Consider the following 19,246-nt stretch of genomic DNA (forward strand, 5'->3'; position numbering starts at 1 on the left):
TGCCTGAAGGAATGATCATTGGATAATGGGGTCCTGCTCTGCAATTTGTCTGAGCGTGGGGGATGTGTCACCCTAAACCAGAGCCTTTGTGGCCTGTTCTAAGTTATACACTGGAGCAAATCTTGGCTGTCTTGTTGCAGGACTTCTGGGTGCCAAGTCCTCCAGCCAAGCTTTTTGCTTTGGGCACATCTCTTGAAAGCAATCGCTGATGGTGATTGACATACTCAGTTTGAATCTGTGGGTCTGCACCCACAGATTTTTTTGTGTATAATGCATGTTTTTGTGTTTAATGCATATGCTATTCACAAATAAATTCTATAGAAAATGAATTTTAAATAGAAAAGAGGCTCCTTCCTGTAAATCAGCAACTATGTGTGAATGTTGTGTATTTATCCTCTTTTAATGTCAGTAAAACTAAAACTCACTGGGAAATGCCTTTGTCCTTCTACAACAGAATTGTGTTTTTAGTCTTCCGTGAACTAACACTGTGTGGACCAACATCTGGGTCCTTCTGACTCTGCAGAACTCAATGGGTCTTTGCTGACTTCCCCAGTAGCTGCCAATTCACCCCTCTAATGTACTTATAAACTACCACGAAAAAAGACTGAATTCAATATGGTAAGAGATCTTTATTAAAAATTTTGTACATCAAAGGAATAACTAGTACATTTTTAAACAAGAAATACGATTTGACATATTACAAAAGGTGTTATTAGTTCTTGAATTAGAAATAAACTTTATGAACACTGTACATGATACATCTGAGTTGTAAGAGCAGAAATAGGACCGAGTGCCTGACAATGATATAACTTACTAAGCAAATGCACTCAATTCTTAGTATAAAACATAATATTGCTGGAGAAAGTAGCATGTTAACTTCTGTCTGCAAACGCTGTGTCCCTCTAACCAGTAACTACCAACAGTGTTCTCAGGAGAAAGTACAGACACACGTGCCTTGTGCGGTGATTTTTCCATTTGGAGTTTCTTTCCTTCTTGGAGTTTTCTTCCTATGGTCTGTTTATCTTGGAGGGAGCAGAATGTTATTCCATGGTATGGTTAGCACAATCTGCATAGAAAAACCCAATGCCAAACATTTCTTACCATCTCGCCTCCAAAACAGATTAGAAAAACCAACTGTGATAGCACATAAATGTCTACAGAAAGAGGTTTTTATTGACTGTTAGCTTTTGTTACAAAGTAGTTAAAAAGAAGAAATACATTTTAGCTTATCAGATAACCATTCCTTGTGTATCATTCATACTATATCATTTATTCTTGTTGAGATTGTCAGTGTAGCTGCATTAGAATTTAAAATCAGAACAACACAGAAGATCACCTTTTAACTGCATGACCTATTTGCCTAGGGAGGGGGTGTGAAGCTTTACAGGAGAGTATGAACATACAGGTCTCATACAAAAGCAGGGTATGTATCTAGTCCAAGAAAGGTAATAAAAAAAGATTTAAATCTTTATACAGAAAGTGACAATGCCCATGTTATACTATGGAACACATCTACTAATTTTGAATTACAGGTGTAATGTGTGGATTACAGGTATCAACTTACTAAACAAATCTTGAAAATAAAACCAAGAGAGCAAACTCTATAAATAAAATAGTAAGTGCTTTCTTTAAGAGAATATTCTTTGGCTGCTTTAAGTGCCAGTGAAGGGTTATTGAAAACCACTAAAATGCATAAGGTCCCACTATTATTGTTAATCTTAACACCGAGCTGGTACGATAATTCAAGCTGTTGACTGTTAACATCTCCAGGTCCACAATGTGTTCTCTTGGTCCTGAGAGTGATTTCACCAGTACAAGCATTGCACTCACGGCGCTTGTTTGCTGAAAGAACAACAGAAAACCACTCAGTTTAATTCAGTTCAACCTAAAACGAGTCCCCTGTTGCATCAGGAGAGGGCTGGGGTGTTACTACACTGTAAAAATGCTCTGTCTCAGCACAGAGATACACAATGCAAGTATTCTTTTAACGTTTTGAAACAGCCATGACTAATCTCACACCTGGCTTTGCTGCAGGGAAAGCTTTACCTGACCAGGGCTCAGAGGAATAAACTGCACTGCAAAATCTGTTCCTGGTTATGCTGACTCTCCTCAAGGACATGGGAATTGGTAATCTATCCCAGGATGGTCTTTATTTCTTAGCCCCATCTATCAGCTTTTAAAACAGAGAGAGAATAAGTAAAACAAGAGAGACCTAATGTCTTTAACAGGGATGTAGCGTGTTCAGTGGAGAGAAACTAAGCCTGTCTCAATGTTCATGCTCTAGAAGTCATGCTCCTCTTGTAAACACTGGGAATTCTTGCAACCGGTGTGCCTGTTGCCATCCCCATCTTGTACTGCTCCAAAGCTCTTTTCCCAGCTTGGGATAGTGCTGCCGGGGAGCACTGACAGACCTTGTCTGTGGCATGCTGCCAGTCTGTTAAACGGCTTCATCATTTACAGGTGATAGTAAAAGGGTAAGCTCCATCTCTCCCTTCACTTACTACGTATCAAACTGAATCCAGTCCATCTGCTGTATCCCAGACCCAGCTCCAAGTTTTTGTACAACAATAAGAATAACTTCCAAGTAAGCCTTTGTTTACCAGAGTCCCTTGCCAGGAATAAACACACGCTTCCTTATTTAAGGCCTGTGACTTCTTGTTGGGTGGCAACAGAAGGTTGGAATTGTTAGTCTGACACTCAGTTTAAAGGCTAGACTGAGATCTAACCCAAAACTAGAGCTGGTGATATCTTCTTCTTTTTTAAGGGGGGGTAGGTATGGGGGCTTGATGTGTAGTACATCCATGGAAAAGCATTGGGTTATAGGTTATACCACAAGTGAGATATCGGTGAGTAATTCCATATTCCTGTCTTGGGGAAACATGGCATAAATAGGCAATGCCATCTCTAGGTATACTTTTGAGATTTACTATCATTCCCTCCATCTTCAGATTTGAGTTAAAATAGAAAAACCTTCCAATGATGTATTTCTGGGTGAAGCTTTTTATGCTGATTCTCTTCTACTGAGTGTAAAGCCCATATACGAAGCAAAAAGGATTTTCCAGGGATTTGCAAATATTACAAGTGTTCAAGAAAATCAGATTTCTTCCCCCCCAAAAAAAAGCTCAAAGAGCAGATGTTAGGGACACTTTCATTCATGTGGATCTGCTTGACTGCATGATACCAACAGGAAATGCTGCTGTCGTCAGTCACTTGAACTTTTGTGGTTTTCTGAAATAGTTGCAGCACTATGGGAAAGTGAAGGTTGGAGTAAATCAGGACACAAAGCCCTTGTAAACTACCCTGAACTTAGCACTCCACAAACCAGTGCCTCATCCCAAGCTGCTCTTGATTTCCTTACTTTTTTTTTGAGAAATGAGAAATTTAAATTGCATATTTTATATTGTTAATACTGTTGCAGCCCAGAACCGCCCCCATGTGCTGAGCTGCACCCCCAGAGCATGAGCAGCAGGTTAAGGGAGGGGATTTTCCCCTCTGGGAAGACCCCCCCTACCCCTTCCTGCAGTCCTGGTCCAGCTCTGGGGCAGCAGCACAAGAGGGATGTGGAGCTGTTGGAGTGAGGCCAGAGGAGGCCATGGAGATGCTGCGAGGGCTGGAGCAGCTCTGCTCTGGAGCCAGGCTGAGAGAGCTGGGCTGGGGCAGCCTGGAGAAGAGAAGGCTCCTGAAGGGGAGACCTGAGAGCAGCTCCAGTGCCTGAAGGGGCTGCAGGAAAGAGGGGCTTGGAGACAAGGGCCTGTAGGGACAGGCCAAGGGGAATGGCTTGAACCTGCCAGAGGGGAGACTGAGATGAGCTCTTAGGCAGAAGCTCTTCCCTGTGAGGGTGCTGAGGCGCTGGCACAGGGTGCCCAGAGAAGCTGTGGCTGCCCCATCCCTGGCAGTGTTCAAGGGCAGGTTGGACACAGGGGCTTGGAGCAAGCTGCTCTAGTGGAAGGTGTCCCTGCCCATGGCAGGGGTTGGAGCTGGATGAGCTTTAAGGTCCCTTCCAACCCAAACCAGGCTGGGATTCTGTGATTATTGTACTCGGAATATTTCTATAATCCTCTGCTAAATACACATGTGTGGCTGTTGGTTCAGAGTGAAAAGCATGGAGGTACCTCATTTGAATTTGACATGGGTATCCCAAGGTTGGTAAATATTCATGATCATTACTAGCGTTGTGTTCATTTGAAAGAAGCAGGCTGATTCTCAATGTAGCGTTTTTAGGTAGAAAAGTAAAAGGCTTTTTAAAATTTGGAAACCAAGCACATTTGAAAAGGAAGACCCAAAATTTGATCAACTTTGGGATGCAATGATACTCTTTCAGGGCCATTTGATGGCTTTGCCAAAAGGCCAGGCACTAGTGCAACTTTTGGTGTTACAACCCAGTGGTTTTTATCCCCTGCTGAGGGTCCTACTCCCACCGATACTCACTCTCAGGTAAAACTCTCCATTTTCATTCCCAGACTTGATCCGGAATGTGTTAATGGTATTAGGGTAGATGGTGGTTGCCTGGATCTGGAAGATGTCGGAGGGCACCGTTCGGTCAGAGCGGATGCTCATGTATTTGTACACCACAGAGTAGGGCAGCTCCCGGCAAATGGTGTTTGATACAGGGCAGACACAGCGGCTGGAAGACACAAAAGGATGAAACTGATAGCTGCAGACACTTGGTATTTGCTTTCTAATGTGTCTCCTCATGTTGCCTGATGAGGATCATTCTACAAAAGACTATTGTCTCCTCTTACTTCTCAGATGTGAGGACATAGGGCTCTTGACAAGGATTTCTTGGGTAACAACGAAATCCTCCGTGGTAATTCCAGCAAATTTCATCCTCTCTGCATTCATTAGTGGTCTCACACTCATTTATATCTAGGAGGAAGGAAAAGGGACCGTATCAAAGCAGATGGAAATGAATTTGCTGCAAAACCAAACACAGTGTCTTCAAAACAACCACCTGCCTGTCTGTTGAAACCCAACAGGTTCCTGTGTTCTTTGTTCTTTACCTGCTCTTCTGAGGCCTGGCTTGAAAGGCTTTCCCTATGCAGAAATGGGATAAATGTGTTTATTAACACATTAAATGTGTTTATTGACACATAAAGTCTGAAGATTTTTTTTTTTGCTGACTAAAGGTATGCTTTAACCGTAATACAGCTGTGGAAATACTATAAAGCTTTTAAGTAGCAAAGTATGATTTCATAGCAGAAGATACCTTGCAGACAGAGGAAAAAGGTTTTGAGGAAAAATTGTGATTTTTCCACCTTTTCTCGTTTGATGGTATAAATGCTTAGTTAATGGCTACAGTTAAACTAAAATAGCTTTGAAAGGAATAAGGAAAACTTGTTTATTGTCCCAAGCAGAGCTTCCTTTTGTGCCTGGGAAAATAACCCTGAATGGAGGTCGGGACTGTCAGACTCACACTGTATTAATGCTCTATTATCCAGCCAGTGCCAGAACCCCACTGGTGTCTACCTACATGATCTCCTGAAATGCACAGTCACAGAAAGGGTTTAGTTATGGAAGGCACAAACCGATGTACGTGGTCATGCTACCCCATGATATTTAGTATTAGCAAATTAATCTGGATTTTATAAAAAATGTTAATAAACCCTGATGTATTTTCTCATCCCTTCTGCCAGCAATTAGCACCTATTTCTATAGATAATGACCATTAAATTGGCTTCTGGATGACAGAAGCAATAGTTCTTGCACTTGGTATGTTGTTCTGCAATATTCTCTCATAAGATACAGAGACATTTAGCACCAGTGAAGAAAACCCAGACTTCAAAATCCTGGCTTTTGGTGGCACCAGAACATTTAGTTTCTAAGCACAGATTATCAAAGCTGCTCAAGTCTTGTGTATTATTTTTCCCTCCTGTTATCAGAAGAAACATCTTTCATTTCTACTGTGGCTGGAGTTAGGAATCTCTATAAAATGAAACATCATATAAAGGCACATTTAATGTCTGTAAAAAATGCTCTAATTTCCTTTTCCAGAGACATTTATCTCATCTCTGAAACTTAGACTCCTACCTAGATATCCAACACCAGTTTTACCCAAGGGTTGCAAGAACTGACACTTTGTCCTAGGAATTTGAAGGACTTAAGAGTTTGAGCTGCAGGATTCAAGCAGGAATTAATACAAGAGATGCAATTAATCATCAAATGCTTTATCAACATATCTTTTGCTAGCATAATGTCACGAGATATAAATATTTAGATAGCAAGCATTCTTAGCCTTGCCTGAAATGGTGGTGTTACTAATGCAGTATTGAGGCTGCTAAGCTGAGGGCACTCACCTTGACAGGTTCTGCTTCCTACTACCTGGTATCCTTCAGGGCAGACACAGGAGAATTTTCCTGGTTCATTGACACACTGGTACTGACATATATAACTTGAAGTTCTGCATTCGTCAGTGTCTGCAGAGACAGAAGAGCTTAACGGTATCGTTGTCTAACTCTTACCTTGTTACAGAACTAAATATACTGGCCAAATTCTGGTAACAGGGAAAGAAAAGAGTTCTGTCTAAAAGGAAGGAGGTAGCAAAGTGCAGAAATGTACTGCTTAACACCATAAAGTTGCAAACAGCAGGGCAAGTTCTGCTGGTGTTTTATCAACAACGTTGAGAACTTTGGATTTGAGGAGGCAGAAGCTAAGTTTAGACTTCAGAACAGATTTGGGAAAATAACTCTTGAAAGAATTTATTCTTTCAGTATTCCAAAATGTGGTTACTTTCACAAACCCCCACAGATGGGAGATTAGTTAGTAAGGCAAAAATATTGCCTTTGTACTCGTGCCCTACGCTAACGGAGTAGCTCTTTGGGGAAGAGGGGAAGGCCTCTTTTTGTCTTCAAATTACAATCAGTGCGTACCATTCTCTTTTGCTTGTTTAAATCCTTGTGTAACCATCAGTCCCTTGCTAGAAAGTGTAATGTGAAACAGAATTGAACAGTATATGCCATTAACTGGAAATGAAATTAAACCTATCAAAACTAGGGAATGGCTTGGAAAACAACCCAACTCCCTCCTACTGCCTCTGAGGTTTGAGCCCAGTTCTTGATTCCATGTCAAGGCTGTCCTTGGAGGCTGCATACTTGCTGCTCCCTGTTCTGTTCACTTGCAAATAGGATTAGCTTAAGAAGCTTGGAGTGGGAGCATCTGTAATAGCTCTGCTAGCTTGTTTAGCAGGGCAGTGGTAAACCAAAAAGCCCTCTTTGGCTCAAAGACTGGTAGAAGGGATATTGGCTTTATGGGTGAGATCATCATGTGTCCAAAAGGAGATTAGAGAACCCCTGTGGAGACTCTGGCAGAGGAAATAAAGTGTTGATTGTATAATCATCAGGAGACGTGCTGTTTGGATACACAGGCTTGAAAGCCCCTCAAAAGCACAATTGTCGCTTCCTTAAAATCAGAAATGGGAGGTTTTATTTTCAGAGGAGCTCAACAACACACAAACTTGCACTTGTTTTTGGTTTGCATTCCTTTCCGATTCATTTCATGGTCATCAGCATTAGACCACACACAAGCCCAATGAGTTTGTGAAATAAGCATTCAGAAGCCTTATTCTTCCCAGCTGTGGTCTGAAACGTAGTAATGTCTGTCCTGCTTTGCACTTACTGTTAAAGAGAGATACCTGTACCTGTGTGTACCTGAGTGCAGCTACTAAGATGTGCATTAACAACCACATTTATAACAGAAAAGCTAAATATCTTAAGGTTTTGGCTATAAACTGCACCTGCAGGGTGGCTCCACTCGAATTATCTCTTAGTTCACAAAAAGACCTCTGGGAAAATCATTTAAACCAAGAAATCCCTCTTCCAAGACACACAAATTGCTTACCTTCACAGTTGATTCTGTCACTGCTCAACTCAAACCCTGGATTACACTGACAGATGAAAGAACCCAGTATATTGTAACACTGTTGTGCACACGGGTTATTGGCATCACATTCGTTGATGTCTGAAAGGAGAAGTTACAGATCTTCATCCTGTGTAGCTGGTATAAGGCTGATTAAATGGGTTAGTCCTTAGTCTGGGTCTAGTGCTTAGCAGGAGCTCAGTTGGCTGTATCAATATAGATTCTGCATCACTGGAATGTCAGATCTATGCTTTACATTCCATGTAACAAAAAGAGTATTTTTCCAGGAATGAGAGTTATTCTAATGTGTGATGGGTTCTTCCAAAAATGTTCAGTGTGGCTATTAAACTCCACATTCCAGGCTCTTTTTTTCAGGTATGAAATGCCAAGTCTCTATAAATAATTGATATAAGGAACACATACTGATAAGAGCTCTCAGCATGCAGTGGTTAGGATTTATTGGAGCTATTTATTACTCTTAAAATTTGTTCTTTTAAATTCCATTACAATTATAACATGAGCCTTTGAGGCCAGTGGAGTTTTGCAATGCTCAAAGACCTAGACCATATTGGGGGAAGGTATGTTTCTGTGCTGGGCTTTTTCCATGATGTGCCCATCCTATGAACATATGTGAGAACACTGGTATGAGAAGCAATTTTTAATGGAAGTTTATATAACTGGAATCAACTCTGGAATCTATAACACTTATTTTCACAGGCTGTTGACTAACTGCTGCTCCTCTGTTATTTAGTCTGTGTTTTCCCATGTATTCCTCCCATATTCCATTCATATTTGTGTGTATCAGATATAATCAGTAGAGGAGAGATGCATTTTAAAAGGTCTTGAGCTCATGGGTTTTGTGAATGCTTATTGATGTCAGCATCCCTCAGTTATTTACAGATACAGCTAAAGGCTGACAAAGATGACTAAGATCAGGCACTAAAACAATAAGGAGGATTCTCTATATGTTGAACCTCCTAGTCTTGAAAATGAATGGCAATAGGGCAAAACTGATTACAAAGGGATTTTTTTCTTCCTCCTTTTAGTTAATTTCTGGCAACAGTGCAAAGAGTATTCATCATGGTAATGCTACCAGAAGGAATAAATAAGCTGGTCAAGAATTAAATAAGCTAGCCAAAGCCACAGCTCTGTTTTCCTTCTGTGAAATATAGACCTGCTTTCAATGTATGCTGAAGTTGTAACACCAATGCGATTGGTATAGTATCAAGTACCACTTCTGGCAGATGACTGTTGGGATGTCAAAGTCTGTCCTGATGCAATAGCCATTCATTTACAAATTTTCTGCTTAAGATTTACTTCACCTTTCCTACTAGGAGTATGCATTATCAGGCTGTGAGGCCAGCAAATCACAGAAGAGGTGTTTTGGTGATGCATTTGGTGAACTTGGAGCTGTCACGGATTTGTGAGTCTAACTGCAAGAATATACCTTGCTACGCATTTGAGCTATGGAAAGGGTCAGATAAGTAACAGCAGGCCACATGGTTATGTACTGTCCATGGTCAATTTTGTACCCTATCATTTGGTGAAAACCAGCAATTCCTCCTTTAGTCCTATGCTGCGTGCCAAGGATAAGATATGGCAACACTTGGAAGTAATGGTAAAAGCTGGAAAACCCAGATCAATTTTTCTATCTATCTATATAAAAATATAATATAGATTTTTTTAGATATATCCATAAAGAACTATCTCCACCACCAGTCTCTTTGTGTTTTATGGCCATTCTCTCTGCACTTCACTAGTTAACTTTTTATTATTACTCTAATTCTTCTAGAACAGAACTTATGATTTCAAACTTAACAGCAGTCTTAAAGATCTCTGCAAGGTTTCCCTTAGTGTTTTACTACTAAAGGGAGGATCAGTTCTAAAGGGTCGCTAAAAGTGACCCTGGTTTTCATTTTTAACATTACTTTATAGATATTCTAATGTGACTTAGATGTTTTCTTTCATCACTAATGCTTATCATGTGCTGAGGATAAGTACACTAATGCAGAGGTATAGCACTGCTTCCCCTGGTTTCCGGTCCCAGCCTTTGTTGCATGAACTGGGAATAATATCGTGAAAGCCAATGACAATGCAAAGCAATCCGCCTCAGCTGAAAGAATGAATAAATCTAAGGTTAGATAATGAATATAAGCCTCCAGGGTTCCAGTTGCCAAACTGCATGTTCTTTGGAAAACTATTGCACCAACAAAATAACAGCTTTTCAATAAGGTTCCAATTTACTCTCTAACCCTCCTGTACTGGATCACCTGCAGAACAGCCTCTCAATACAGCAGCTGGTACGTCTTACTGTTGATAGGTATTTCCTCTAAGTTGGGAGGAAGATACTTAAATTTCAACTGTGGCAAGGCATGTGTCAGCATTTGTCTCTACACTGAGTGTAAGTACACACAGAGGAGTTCTTACCTACACAGGTGTGGTTGTTGGATGCTAACTGGAACCCAGCATTGCACTGACAATAATAGGAACCCGGGGTGTTCACACATCGATGATGGCAGTACGGAGGAAGGGTGCACTCGTCAATGTCTGAGTTACCAAAGGAGAGACATTAGTTCAGATGGAATCATGGCAATTCACTGCTGCTGTCTGGTGTCCAAAGAAACTGGAAAGTTAATGGCACTTGATTAAAAGTGGGGCTGGGGGGGGAGCTTATGTGAGTGAGGTACTGCTGCTATGGGTATTAACAGGAATATAAGGCTGTGTGGAGACCTCAGAGCAGCCTTCCAATATCTGAAGGGGGGTTATAAGGATGCTGGTGAGGGACTCTTCATCAGGGACTGCAGCGACAGGACGAGGGGTGATGGGTTCAAACTGAAACAGGGGAAGTTCAGGTTGGAGATAAGGAAGAAGTTCTCTGCTGTGAGGGTGCTGAGGCGCTGGCACAGGGTGCCCAAAGAAGTGGTAAATGCTCCATCCCTGGCGGTGTTCAAGGCCAGGTTGGACAGAGCCTTGGGCAACACTGTCTAGTGTGGGGTGTCCTTGCCCATGGCAGGGGGTTGGAACTGGATGATCTTAAGGTCCTTTCCAGCCCAAACCATTCTATGATAACTTTAATTTCTCTTTTATAAAATCTGTGTTATGATGATTGTCTTCCAATGAGATCAGTCCACATTCCAACTTCATTTTCTATTCAGTTCCACAGTACTGCTTAGTCTGGTTTATTTTGCATAGGTAAACCCCACTATGTTCTACTTTTCAACCAAGATTTCTCCTGATCAGACGTAACACCAACCAACACAGTGAGTGTGGCTTGCAGCTCTTGTTTTTCCTAAGAATTCCCCCACAGAACTCTTAACATGTACTAAATCTTTTCAGCTCCATTAAGAAAAGTCCAAGTTTTCTGTACAAGAACAGTGGAATGGTGAGGACAGAAGATTAATGGGCCTGAAAAGGAAACAGGTTTTTGGGCTTCCACAGAAACCGGTTTGCTCCCCAAGAGGCTGCTCTGCTCCCATTCCCCTCCCTGCCTTTCCTGCCCACCTTCCCGTGCAGCAGCCACACCTCCTGCCTGTGCTCCCTGGTGCAGGGGAAGGTGGTCAGATTAAAGCTGGTGCTGTCTGAGGCAGGATGAACTTTCCCAGCCTCTCCTTGCAGCTTAGCCTGGAGATGAGGTGGAGCATGCTGCCTTTTTCCAAGTTTCAGCATTCCTAATGTGCACTGGAGCAGGGTTTTCACCTGTGAACCATACAAAATGTGCAACAGCCCATTCTTTTACCTCTCTCCATTCTACAAGGTTTCCTTGTGCTCTGGAGGAGCTGCTGCCTCCGGTTTTGCCCGGAAAGCATCTTATTTCTCAGGGCACTGATGGTTCATGTATGTGCAGCAGCCTTCTTTAGCTGTGGCCTGCTTGAGTTTGGTGAAGAAATCCAGGCCGTGTTCTGTACATGTACACAATGGGAGATTTCAAAGGCTCAACCCTCAGACAAATAAGACCAGTTTGCACTGGAACAAAGGCAGGCACTTCCCATATCCATGCCAGATCTTGAGTTTCCTACCTCCAGCTGTTTCCACCATAGATGTGTTTAAAAAGAGGCCAAGGCTTTTTTTTTTTATATGATGAGGAAAGTGTTTGTTTTAATATCAAGTGAAAAAATAATCTTTAGAAGTTAACCCTTTCTCTGTCAGATCTGAAGTCACTCTTCAGGGCTGAACTTAGCAGAGGAGTCTTTTGGATGGTTCTGAATGAAAAGGCTCATGCTGGAACATTCCTGCCTCTCCGTACAGTAGCGACTGTCTGTAACTCTTATTGCAGAGGGATATTTGGAAGTAGAAAAGGAATAAATCAGGAGGCTCAGTAGGTCTCATCCATCCTTGACTTTTACAGGACTAAGATCTGTTTGAAGCCCTGATTATACAGTACAGACATGAGCAATGCTTTGCTGCTCAGGCACTGCACTTCTGCACAGAAATGCTTCCAGGATCTGACTGTAATTCAGTGGGAGTTTTCCTGGCGGGATTAGGCACATCCATACTAAGCATTATCTAATCAATTCAGCCAAATCTTCACTTTGAAGTAATGTTGGAAAAGTTCCTTCTATCTGCAGCCTTGTATTTTAGAAAGGATTAATTTTGCAATATGTGAACAAGCAAAAAGGAATCAAAAAATAGTGAATTTAGACCAGAATCAATCGTCAGAAATAAACTTTTTTTTTTTCCCCTTTACCTTGAAGCCAAAATAGTCTGGAAAAATTTCTTTCAAATTTAAGGAACATTTCCTCCCATATGGAGAACCTCTATCAAGATCTGGCCCCAAGAACATCTTCTGGCAAAGTGGTTATAAAATCCCCAAAGACAGCCTTTATCCTGAAACACTGACAGCCCAAAGAGTACAGATGGACCTAGAATTTAGGTCAGTGTGTAATATGTAACACAGGTGTTACTCTTGGTTTTGACCTAAATGGGAGAAGGGAATTTTCGCTCTCCAGACATCTTCATGCATAGATTTGGGGGCATAAATGTATTCACATGGGGATGTAAGGGTGTGCTGTTGTGCTGCTTTTCATCTATAACACCTGCTATAACATGTCCTGTGAGACTTTCAGTTAGTACCATGGGTCTTGCCACTCAAAGTGCTGTTACACAGCAGTGATATGCTTTACCTGCTCTAAACATAATGAGATAAACCCCAGCTATTAAAAAGCCCTATCAAAACTCTTCCTCTACCTACATTTTGAACTGCCTGACTCTTGCACTGAGAACTGAGAGAAATTAGACCCATCTGTGTTTACAGCAGTTTGACAGTTGAGGGCCTGATCCTTGTCTCTTAGGAAAGAGATAAGAATTTTTGGGTTGATTTTGACAGCCCTTGGCTCAGAACCCTGCAGAAAGAGCCATGCCCAGAAACTGAAGTTAGTCTAGATGTGGACTGAAGCTTCCCCTGCTTCCTTCCTGCAGTGACTACCTACAGCCGTAGCAAGGCTTTTGGGAAGAGAATATAAATAAAAATCAAAGAATTCTTCAACACTTTCAAGTGCAAGATCCTGAACACAAAGAGGAAAACCTGAAGTTCTGTTGTTCCTCTTCTGCTGAAGACATAAAAACCCAAATGCTTTTCTCCTAGGCTGCATAAAAGCAGTCTTGTGTCTTCTAAGAGGCAGTCTTGACTATCACCTCATGGTGTATATATTTGCTTCTCTTATTTCATAGGTGTTTTTATTATCTCTGACAAACCAAAGCCTTAAGGCTGCAGTGCCTATAAAAGCAATTCATCCATCAAAATCATGATGAAGGAGGTGTTGAATAATGGCTGAAGGAGGACTGCAGGAACAGGGTAATGGCACTTTTGCATAATGTCCCCAAATGAGGATGGAATAGGAAAGATGCAGTGTTTGTACTGCACTTGGATTTCATTTCATGCTATACTTGTATAGGTCCCAAGGGTGCTAATAGTTTATTTGGCACAAAGAATAAAGTGCAGCAGTTTGTAAGTTGCAAATATCATATACCTGCATTCAGAGTTTCCATCTCTTTCATGTGTACTCATAAAGCTGAGCACTGAACCAGACTGTGTGAGGGGGCTCTGCAGGGCTGGGATTAGGGCTGTGTGAAGGTAGAGCTTTATTCTCCAGACCTGGACTCAAGTCTCCCTGAGGTCAGTGGAAAGACATGCTCTGCTTTGCTGCTACAGTAGACTTATGACTGTATCCGGGCCATTAGGCAATACCCCAATACAAACAATAAACACAATGGTAACTGTTAGCAAAATTAATCTTGTGAATATCAACTCCAAGTGTTGATTGTACTTAAAATAGTTTCTAGTTCCATGGTTTAGTGATTAATCCTTGTGATAAAGTGACTACTCCATTGCATTTCACAGTTACATAGCTATTTTACCCATATACTTTATAATCAATATAAAGTTTGCAACTGTAGATAATGACAGAAAATCATTTAGTCCAGAGGAACACTTACCAACACACTGGTCCCCTCGTTTCTGATAGCCTGGAGGACACTGGCAGCTGAAGGAGCCTCTTAAATTGACACATACTTGATCAGCTCTACAATTGTGGGTTCCAGTTGCACATTCATCTATATCTTTATAGGCAAAACAAATGCAATATTAGTCCTAAAGTTTACTTAAAACAGATTTTAGCCGATTGAAATGTTTTATGTATCTTCTAGCTTCCTCTAAGTGAAGGCAGCAAAGTTCAAATATATCCAAAGATGTAATGTCAGGGCTTATTCCACTTGCAGGATGTAAAATCTTATCAGATTTCTAATAACTCTTGATTCTGATTTACTGCATTTGTAACTATTTTCAGATATGGTTATTTTAAACATTTAGACACTTTTATTTGTCAAATACCATTAATATTTTGTACTTAGCACTATAAAACATTCCATAAACTTCTTGCAACTTTATCATAATTTAATCATTTGACTTTTTTTGCCTTGTGTTTTGTTTCCCATGCTGGTTGGTTGTTGAATGCTGAATCACTGCAGAAAACTTCAGCAAGCATAGTTCAGCCCTTTCTCAAGGATGAGTTAGAAATGTTGTTTTGCTGATACTAAAGAGACTCTGGTGATCTCTTCTGCATGGCTCCCATGCTCCATACTTTGGACAGGGACTTGGAACTTGGTATGTGGTGGCCTTCTCAGGAAGAGATCTGCCTCTTGTCATTCCCATGAAAACTTCCCTAATTCAATCTGCTAAAGCCTTTGGAAAGAGTTCAGGTATGTGTGCATTTTTGAAAAAAATACAAGTACTAGACTGATACTTTTCAGGGTAATTCACACTAAATGCAGGTTTCTACAAGTAGAACCCCACCATTCTGATTTTGCCTATTCATTATAACTGCTGGAGGTACTTAATTAGAATTAAACTGCATGTGCTGACAAATAGGTTGCTGAAAATGGCATTGCAGTTTGCTTTCTCATCGGAACATCCCAAATGTTGGAGAGCTTTTTAGTGTAACCTGACACAGTACAGTGAGAGGACTTTTTAGTTTTGGCATTGGACACCATTTGGAGACTCTAGGCTGAATAAACAAATTCCTTCAAACTTATGATCTCCAGTTTACAAATCTCAACTGACCTCTCTATTTGTATAGGCACTGGGGATGTTAGAACATCACCAGTGGCAGATTCTGGGTGGTGCTTTGGAAAAAATGATGGATTCTTTCTCATAGCAAAGGAAAACAATTTTGACCACAAGATTCAATAAAAAATAAACCATCAACAGTTTGAATTAATTCTCAATGTTTGCCCTTCCCCCAAATGTCCAAATATTTTACAGCTATCTTCTCTTTATCACAGGGAAAATAAAGCCCTTTTCTGTTAGGCCCCTCTTTGCATTTCTGTGTAATACCTGAAGCTGCTGTGTTGATGCAGGACTTGCTGACTGTGTTGTTTTGTCCTGACAGCTGAAAAGCACATTCTCAGGTGTAAAGACTTTCAGGGACTAGAGCTGCTGCCTCATACCAACCTGACACATCATTAAACACTCAAGCCAAAGCACGGTGGAGTTCCATGCAAGTCTTTGCAAGGACATCACTGGGCTTTGCATATACTCCTCGTTTCTACAAAAGCTGAGTTAGATGGCTATGATAGTCATAGAGTTCAAATCCTTCTTGTGCAGGGTGTGCAGGAACAAAGGCAGTTTGTTTGATCTTTAAGAACTTCATATATGAGTAAACTTAACACGAGTTGCGTTTTAAGATAGATCAGTTAAAATGCAGTAAGTCCTTATGTTGCCATTTGCATCTATGGCCTGATTTCCATTTAGTTTAACTTCTATGGAGTAATAAGCCACTCCAGCTAAAAGAAAGCAAACTAGATTGACTTATGCACTGAGGGGCTTTGATTTGTCCCAGTGGTAAGTTCAGTTTGAAAGAAAAACCACTATTGAAAAGCAGAATTTGACTGCTGGCTGTGTCCTGATCTGGAAACTCTTGCAGAATTTGATGCTATGGCCCCAGAGACCTGTGTTTAGAACAAACATTTGAGACTGGCTTCAAGGAATCCTTTAGAGCTCTCCTAATCTTATTACTCAATTTAGGATCCTGAACTGGGTTGTGTATTAGCTGTGACTGCCCTGTCTGTTACAGAGTAGTATGTGGTGTGTTCTTGGTGGACTTCAGAAGAGCTTTGTCAGTGCTGTCACTCTGCATGGCCACGGTGCTTTTTGCTGGCTTTTCTGTCTTTGGATGGCTTTCATTGAGATGCAAGTCCCTAGGCAAGCTGGGGAAATGGATACATGGAATTGATGGGAGTTTGTTTGTGGACTTTACTCAAGGTGGGAAGTAAAGGTGGACAGAAGAGCAGCCTCTAGCCTGCATGGGGAAGGGCAGTAGGTTGCCATGCTCGGAGGAGTTCTGCTCACATCTGTGCAAAGAAAACAATGCTGTTAGAGGAAACCTGATGGCCTAAAGATCCTCTTAAAGTGCTTCAAGTAAAATATAGTGGGAGGAGAACTGCAGGCAGCGAGAAAGGTTTCAGTGCTGGAACATTCAGTTCTGACATCTCTATTGCAATAATTACAGATATGTCTACTGTTGTGAGTGATACAAGGGTGAGGAAGCGAGTGGAAGTTTTCAGCACTGAAAATGATGCCAAATGTGAATTGTATTGGTGGGATACCAGAAGCAGCCCAGCCCTTGTGGAGTATGGCAAGCAGCACTGGTGGATTTTGCAATGTGATGTTGCTGCACAGATCTCTGCATCTATGCCTTTGAGTGAGGCCCAGAGAGAAGTCTTCAGCTTCTTGGCACTCGATGTGACCTGAATCATCCTCCATTAGAGAAACAGTCTTTTTTCTAACTGTCCTGAGAGTTACTGGAGCAATAGAGGAGTGGAAGTCATAGGAAGGAAGCAGCTTCGATGTTGGAGGTCTTGGGATGAGGCAGATCAGCTCCAGTTTTCTCTGAGGTGGCCAAGGCAGAGTTGTCTACCAATACACACACACGCACACTTCTCTCCCCATATGAAATAGCATAACCTTACACTGGTGGTGCCAGTGTTGATCTGGGATTCCCACTTACATGTCCATGCTTCTTGAACGGGTAGGCTGTCTTATCTGTCAGGGTCTGACTGCTCTCTGGTATCAAGCTTTCAGATTGTTTTCCCAGTTATGACCTCTCTGTGTGGAAATCCATAACTCCCAGGTCTTCATTCCATTACTCTAAGGATTATTTTCCCAGTTTAAATTAGACTTTTCCAGTCCATTAGATTCCTGCACAGTGCCCTCTGCTTCTGTGACAGTGGTTTGGAAGCTGCATCAATTCCTGCTTTTAGCCTGCATTAAATGCAGGGATGAAATGATGGATATACAAGGCACATGTTTTCCCTTAAATTCTACCATCTCATTCCGTTTGATCTTTCTTGACAAAATCCCCGCACTTCAGTGTGAACAGTAAATGAGGGTATTGAGAATCCATATGTTTGTTTTCTGCCTGCTGCAGACACCCGTGAGCAGCCTGATTTGGTATCTCTGAAGACAGAAGGATCTGGGTGTGATAGAAACTCCCACAGGAAGATCACAGAGGTCACCAGCTTTAATCCTAAGAGCAAGATAAATTTGTCTGCCCTCTCCTCCCCAGCACCAGCGTTTAATCATGTGTGTTACGTGCATGTGTATTTATAATAATTAAAAAAATTAAAACAAGGCACTGCACTGCACACACTTGTGTCTCTGGGGAGAGGGTGAGAGAACAAACATGTGACAGATGTTTGTCATGTTGCTTAATGCACTACTGGAAAGCACTCAAGATACCACAGTGATGAGTGCAGTATAAGAAACAGATCTAGAAAGAAAATAATGGGCTTTTACAAGCTCATTCTTGAGCATCTTTCCTCTGCATCCTCTTGTCCAAATTTAGTGTCATCATGATAAAGTTTGTTCCCATGAGTGTTTCAGAAGCTGATGACATAGCTGAGGCTTCTACCTTAAGCAAGTAGTTTGTAAGTGATGCCTGAAAACACCCTCAACTCATTCCTCATCCTTTCTCATGCCTTAGATTTCATTTCTAGATGTTAAACATACCTATGTTCACCCAGGTAAAATCACACTGGTAACCTGTAATGCAAGTGAACTTCTCTTAGAATCAGAGAATAGTTAGGATTGGAAAGGACCTTAAGATCATCCAGTTCCAACCCCCCACCCATGGGCAGGGACACCTCACACTAAACTATGCCACCCAAGGCTCTGTCCAGCCTGGCCTTGAACACCGCCAGGGATGGAGCATTCCCAACCTCCCTGGGCAACCCATTCCAGTGCCTCACCACCCTCACTATAAAGAACTTCTTCCTTATATCCAATCTAAACTTCCCCTGTTTAAGTTTGAACCCGTTACCCCTTGTCCTGTCACTACAGTCCCTAATGAAGAGTCCCTCTTTTAACCTTACCCTTTTTTTCTTTCTATTTTCAAATCTCAGCTAACATTTAAAAGGTTTATCTATAGGGAGCAGCACAAAAGAGCTGGAAGTTTGTATTACATCATTAAACAACCTGAATGGTATTTGGTTATTGATTCATGCAACCTGTGAAATACAGATCAATCCTTACACTCACTGTAGCTCTGGGTCTGATCTAAGAAGTTGCTGAGATTTTTATTCCCAGATAGTTATTCTCTGGACAGTTATAACCTGTGTACTTGGAAAATTTCCTTTAAAATAGCCTGAGCATCTCTAACAGTCCTTTTGCAGATTAATTTGATTTGGAAATGGAGCTGGGCTACCTTCCGTGTTTTGAGCATTGTAATAATTGAACTCCAATAATGATTCAGCCTTTCAATAGGCCACTCAAAACCAAGCTTCTGATGGGATTTATTTGTACTTGAAATAGTTATGAAATATTAACAGAACTTGTAAAATGAGTTTGGATTGACTACTTTAATCCCCATATGTTGTTTATAGGTGTTACATCCAGAATACTACA

General features: G+C 41.3%; 1 protein-coding gene across 2 annotated transcripts in view; it reads right to left on the reverse strand.

Moving 5' to 3' along the window:
• Positions 1–609: 609 nt before the first annotated feature.
• Positions 610–19,246, reverse strand: part of EFEMP1 (EGF containing fibulin extracellular matrix protein 1) — a 378,486-nt gene continuing 359,849 nt past the window's right edge. For both annotated transcript variants that reach the window (XM_062609499.1, XM_062609495.1), the window contains 7 exons: positions 14,284–14,406; positions 10,279–10,398; positions 7,834–7,953; positions 6,294–6,413; positions 4,743–4,866; positions 4,429–4,624; positions 610–1,842 (listed from right to left, as the gene is read on the reverse strand). In XM_062609499.1, coding sequence (XP_062465483.1) covers positions 1,684–1,842; positions 4,429–4,624; positions 4,743–4,866; positions 6,294–6,413; positions 7,834–7,953; positions 10,279–10,398; positions 14,284–14,406 — 962 coding nt within the window. In that variant the 3' untranslated portion in view covers positions 610–1,683. The remainder of the gene's footprint in view (positions 1,843–4,428; positions 4,625–4,742; positions 4,867–6,293; positions 6,414–7,833; positions 7,954–10,278; positions 10,399–14,283; positions 14,407–19,246) is intronic.

This window comes from Pezoporus occidentalis, unplaced genomic scaffold (genome assembly GCF_034315485.1).
Source record: "Pezoporus occidentalis ecotype Australia unplaced genomic scaffold, CSIRO_AGI_Poc_V1 ctg10, whole genome shotgun sequence".
Classification (NCBI taxonomy): domain Eukaryota; kingdom Metazoa; phylum Chordata; class Aves; order Psittaciformes; family Psittacidae; genus Pezoporus; species Pezoporus occidentalis.